Here is a 6596-nt window from a genome sequence, read left to right as displayed (position 1 = left end):
TATTTGTATATATAATATTTTTCTTAATGAGAGAGCAATTAAAGTATAATGTAAACAACGTTAAATATATAAGCAAATCTAAACAAATATTAAATATAAACAAATATATAAAAATAAAGTTCCCAATAATATAGAGTTTGTTGAATTTCTCGATACATATAACTCGCGAGATTACAAAGAAATATGATACATATTTTAATTGCGAGTATATGTGTTATTATACAATAATAATTTATGGCACTCTTCTCCGAAATTCTTCATGCGCGATATGAGTTCCAAGATTCCGGTACGCAGTTCGTGGAGCGCTCAGAAAAACTCACGCGCATTCCGAAAATATACGCGCTCGAGTTTTTAGGCGCATAAAATTGATTAGGATTTCTACGCGCTGGCTAACGGGATGATAAAGATCGCGGTTGTCTCGATTAGGTGAGTAATCCGTCCGTTAAACGATACGTGCAAAGGGGAGCTTGACTCACGCGGGCCAGGCAATTTCTATTTCGAACGAAGGATTTGTTCTTTCCAAGGACTGATCTGTTAATTTTTATCAGTGCATTCGCGCTCAGAAAATAAATTATGCGTAAGGTCACGTGTTTGTGTGTAGGATATAACATAATTTGTTCATTATCATATAATTAAACGATTTGTGAGTTAAACGAATTTATTTGAAAATACATAACTAATTAATTCGATATGGGGTAATATAAATTGTTTTGTTGTATATTAGTACACTGATTATGTGTGGATCGTTTGTTTTATTAGTGGCCATAATAAACGCATTTGGCGAACATAATGATACATCTTGAAAAATCTGTGAAATAATATTTTTTTCATAATTAGATTTTTTATAAGATATTTTACAGTTTTAGATTTTAAATTAAGCAACTCTTTAATTATGCTTTATTTTCTGCGTATAAAAACGAGCTAATTATATTACTTTTAATATATTATTATAAGTAATATTTTATAATATTTGCGTTATTTGCGATATTTATATACGATTTTACAGTTTATTCTTATTATAATTATAATCACGAGAGCGTAATCTAGAGCGTTACAGTTAGTAAAGTCTCGCTCAAGGGTGGTATACAGTTAGTGACACGAGCTTCTCCCCGCGTTGTCACACTTATCACATATTATGAATGCGATAGAAGCTAAAGTTTTGGCATACGCGTCCATTGATTTATGAAAGTGCCTAGGAAGTTTTCAATAAACCGGACACAATCTACTGTGCTAGACGCCACACTGATACACTGACAGTGTCGCGCGCTATCATAATAGGGCGCAGCCTCTTTATTGTATGTTTCGCGTAGTCATACAATAACATCTCGTCTTGCAGTTATATTTTCGCGATATTTGCTTTCGCATACTGAGACTCGAGGAATTTTCGAATTGCGCGATATGTCCTTGTATGTACATGCATAATTGTAAAATGCGTGAAAGCAACATGGAGAAATGAAAGCAATAACGCAGAAGTAAAGGAGTTTGTAGGTAATGTTTTATATATAGAGATTGCAGAGATAATTATATAAAGTTGAAATTATCGTATAAATTAAAAGAACTATAACTTAAGGTCTTACATTACGAAGAGCCTTAACATCTCGCTACTTCTTAAAAGAAGACAATTGTGATTATTTATTTTTAGTTAAATAATGTAATTTGTTAATTTAGTTTTAGTAATTCCGTAATTTATTTTTAGTTTTATATTTTAAGCGATTTAATTCCGTTATTTTTTTTATTTTTTTTTTTATTATTAACTCTTCGTATTATTTTTTTAGTTTTAGTTTACTTTTTTATTATTTTTATTATACTAGTTTAGTTTATTTTTCAATATAGTTTTTAAATTTTTAAAGTGCGTGTTTTTGAGACTTTTATTATTATTTGATAAGAAAGGGTAAGAGAGAGACCTTCCCCTTATTAAAAGCGCCACTGTAATTGCAAGGTACAATTCTTGCAATTATTTTTAAATCATTCATATAAGTATTCTATCCATTTAAATCTATACGAGATAACCTTTATGGACGATTATCTATGTAAAAATAGATTTAATGCACGATAACCTTCCGATAAAAGTTATAAGACGAGTTAATCCAAGGATTCTTTCGTAGGATACCTGTGTGCGAATCTTGTTAACGAGCGAATTGATCGATCGTAAACCGTTGTTTTGTATGGGATAATTGTCGGTTATGTTTAACAAGCGAGTTGCGCACACATGAGATACATGCGAAACATGCATTCTAATTTTATTATTTCGCAATTATATGCCGTTGTCGATCTCGCGAGCCGTTTAACATACGCATGTGTAAAATTTTCATCTATCTTAATGTCATCGCCCTATTTGGATCTCGAATTATAATCTGTAATTAATAAATGTCAGAAATATTTGATCATGAGAAATCTAACTGTGTGTGTGTGTGGGCGTAATAAATATGTTCATTGACTGATCGGGTGACATGTGTGATTCATGTGTCTGCTTAAAAAAATTCATCCTAAATTAAAGAGTTTATCTTTCTTAATCATCTATTATAATAGGAGTATGAGAAAAAAGATTTCATTATAAAGACACTTCTCATATTTATTGCGCGTAATATTATAGGATTATGAATTTTGATTTTGCTGATATTCTTACAGTCTCATCGATCTCTGGTCGCTGCAAAAAGGCAGTTATATTGTCTAATTAACGACTGTATGTCTCGTTAACGAGATGAATTTATTCCGGTATATAGCGGCGCTTATTAATAAATCGACCCGCCTCGAGAGTAATTGTCTGTTTTCTGTTCTGCATCGCGATGTGCACTTTCGTAGAGGTCGCGAAGGGAGAAGGGATTGGGTCCCTTCACCAATGTGGGACGTGTGTATAGGTTGCGTATAGCCATGTAGTTATTCAACCTGAAATGAGGTTACATCGATCTTCCAATGCGTGGAGGCGTGTAATCCTGGAGTCGCGTTGACACATTTGATTATATATTTCGCTATCTTTCTAAATTTTTAATTTGTATTACTATATATATATTTCTATATTACTCTATCACTACACGTGTATATCTAAACTTTTTTCCTTAATTTTAATTTCGTTAAACTTTTTTATTGCGTAGAAATTTAACAAAAATTGAAATAATTCTGTGAGAAATTATTAACGCGTTTGCAAAGAGATACTCCCTCTTTATGTTTTATAAAAAATTAGTATAATAAGTGATCACTATTCATTGCTTGCCTCTATTTCCTTGCGAAAGAGAGAGAAAAAAAGATTGACAATATGAAGAATTTATTAAGAAATTAGACTTAGAAAAGTAAAGTAAATTCTGAGATGAAATCAATCGAAGAATAAAATTTTATAAATTTATAAACGAAAAAAAAAAAAAGTGTATGTAGACATAATACAGAGAAATGATACACACGAAATTAGAAGTTTAATTTTTTCAATATTTTCAAATATTTTAACAATCTGTGCGTAAAAGTAATTTTTCCGATTAGAAAGGAATGCAAAACTCGTTGCAACGAAATGTATTCCCGTGTCTTCTCACGGCGGTCCCTTACTTCGAAGATGCGATCGGGCTGGTCGAGTTCGTTACCGTTCTCCGCCGAGAAGGGGCTTCTTTATTTTTAGTGATCCATCGGCATTCGCTGCCGGCGTTCCTCGTCGTCTCCACCTCATGTGACTCCGATATTCGCCTTTACGCAACTCCGCATGATTTCCGCCTCGTGGCTTCGCCACGGCGTTACTTCCTTTCGTCAGGATCGCCGCGTAATTCGTCCTCTTCGAGATTTCTCGACGACCCTGATCTCGTTCGAGCTCGAACAACTCTTCCACCGTTTCGTTTTTAAAACGGCTAAAACAATATTCTTATAACAAAGTAGTGATATTTAAAATATTGATAATGTCTATTAATATATCATATATACTGTATATATATTAAATATAAATTATATATATTAAGATAAAATTATATATATAATAATTAAAGGACATTTGTAATTTTCTATATTTTTTTATACTATCACGTATCAATAATTATATTAACTTGTAATTCCAATTGCAAGTAATAAATATACAATTATCGTTATTATTCATAATGTTAACAGGGCTTTAAAATATAATCTTTTAAACTCTCGTGCTTCTCTTTCGCTGGAATTTACATTCGCGTTCGGAATTGATCAAGCGACCAGGAGATAGGAATCGTGACGAAGCGATAAATCGTTCCCGCGGCGCTCCTATGGACGCAGGTGACTTACCTGGAACTCCAATTAGCGTCGATTCCGCAACGGAGAACGAGCGAGCGCGGCCGCGAGTGCGCATAATACGCGAGGCGCGCGTGATTACGATCGCGAAGGGAACCCCCCCGCTAAGCAACATTGGAGCTGCGTGTCGACGAAATTGGCTTAGTCAGCGGTCGCATTACAGGGCATTACGGAACATTAACGGGACATTATTGTGGCAGCATCAGCTCGCGTCATCCACGTACGTATCGAGCCCTATCCGCGCGCGCGCATGTGTGTGTGTGTGTGGCCTATGACAGAGAAAGAAAGAGCGGGGAAGCACTGTAGGTCACGTAGCTCATGAATCATGCAACCTTACCTTTACCTCGTAAGCGATTGCGACTTCTGGGAAATATCGAGTCTACATGCGCAAACATGGACGCCCACGCGACCTCACGTAACCGAGACCCACACACGGGGCGCTCGATTCTCGATACCTTCTCTCATGTCTTTTCTCTCTCTTTCTTTCTCGCAGTGTCCAACAACCTCCAGATAGTCGGACTCACGCCGAAGGTCGCGAAGGTCTCAAGTACAACGAGATGCAGATGCTAATGAGATGCAATGTAACAGATGCTGGGGTGCTTGCTACCATGAGGATTAAAGTTCATGGAAATTGGCACAACAAAGTTCATGAAACAGAGATTCGTAGGATCTTAATTCGTTGCGGAGAAATTCAGAGTTTGTAGGACTAAAAATTTGTGGAATTAATTCGTAGGATTCACATCTAAGTTCCAGTTTGAGTTAAGTAATGAGTAATGAGAAAAATTAAACTACTACTATAGGCAATGTTCATTTTCATAATTCGTAATATGGAATTACTTTTCAAATTTTTAAATCATGCGAAAAGATATAGGTAGAGAATAAATAAAAGTTGTAGAAATTACTTTATATAAATTAATTTAATTAATTAATTTAAATTAATTAATTCAAATAATTTATAAAACTTTTATGCGCATAACATACATGCGAAATATTAACGTAACTTGTAATTAAATGGCCCGCAATACACATATAATATTTTATATATATGTGAATAAATATGTTATACATATATGTAAAGCTACAAAGTTTTGGGGAATGCAAATTTTTGCACAGGTGTTGCAAACCCATACATAATATTTAGAATGATCCTAATCTACAGACAATTTTCGGCAATTTGCCTCCACTTTCTACATAACGGTACCGCGGCTTAATAATCTGAGAATGTTTCGCAGGTAAATGACTCTCTTTTTGACTCGTCTTTGTTCCAGGAAATTCGAGATAATTGTCCCTGGTCCTTCTTTCGCGCGCCGTTAATGTGAAATATAATGCGATGCTCAGAAGATAATGTGGCAGGTGAAATTTGTGTCTTGCAATGTTAAAAAAACGGTGATCGAAACGGATATAAGAAATTTGAATATTTGTCATCGGATGTACGGTATGAATTTTGATATTTCTTTTTCTTGGACAATAATTGCTATTAATATTTAATATAAAAATTAATATCTTTTTGCAAAAAGATAAAGTATTGTCTTTTATTCTTTTTATGAGAATATATTAAATATAATATATTGTGATATAATGCAATGTAATATGATATAATATAATATGTTGCAATATATTATAAAAGATAAATTACTATATTATTATTTTTTACATGAAATATTTCCACTTTTCGTCGTACTATTTCTTGTAGTATTATATACCAAGTTCCTCTCGTGTGGGTGATTAACGTGTTTCTCTCGTCAGGGAATAATGTGTTTTAATTTAAGAGAGAGGTGAAATGATATGCTGAATCAGGATGCGCAAATACGGGGGTAGTGAAATATGACAGTTACAGTTCCGGAACACATTAGGGGCTGTTGTCCTTTGTCCACCTGAGAATACGATTACTCTTCACGTTCATTATCCGTACGTTCCGCGAATTCGCAGGTTTCTCCGTAAAATGCGTCATAGAATCAGTGAATTACCGTCGCGGTAGAAAATGTAACAACCCACATTTTTTCCTCATTTGCTTTTATTAATTTGACGGTTCCGGTAAAGCAGCTCACCAGGATATTTTCCCACGAACTGGTTTTATCTTCCTTGCAAACACACGGCGATAAGTCTCATAGTTTCTTGTTAGTTTAGTTCCCTTTCCTATAAAATAAAATTTTACATTTATATTGAATATCAAATGAGCACCGTCATTTTTTACATAATGTTGAAAGATGAAAATTTTAGTGTAAAAGTTATATAAAAATGTGTGTCATATATTATCTTTATGTTAGATAATATATATATTATTTAATAGGAAAATTAAAAGAAAAATATATATTATAATTATTTATGTATATTATAATTATATAGACGGGTAATTTCTT

The 6596-nt window shown here is 33.6% G+C and overlaps 1 protein-coding gene across 1 annotated transcript in view; it reads left to right on the top strand.

The window, feature by feature from the left end:
• LOC115245776 (inositol oxygenase) overlaps positions 1-5115 on the top strand; it is a 10623-nt gene extending 5508 nt beyond the window's left edge. The window contains exon 6 of the mRNA XM_029824255.1: positions 4730-5115. Coding sequence (XP_029680115.1) covers positions 4730-4940 — 211 coding nt within the window. The 3' untranslated portion in view covers positions 4941-5115. The remainder of the gene's footprint in view (positions 1-4729) is intronic.
• The last annotated feature ends 1481 nt before the right edge of the window (positions 5116-6596 follow it).

This window comes from Formica exsecta, unplaced genomic scaffold, assembly GCF_003651465.1.
Source record: "Formica exsecta isolate Colony F162 unplaced genomic scaffold, ASM365146v1 scaffold13, whole genome shotgun sequence".
Classification (NCBI taxonomy): domain Eukaryota; kingdom Metazoa; phylum Arthropoda; class Insecta; order Hymenoptera; family Formicidae; genus Formica; species Formica exsecta.
The sequence above is the reverse complement of the archived record's forward strand: the minus strand, read 5'-3'. Positions and strand labels throughout refer to the sequence as shown.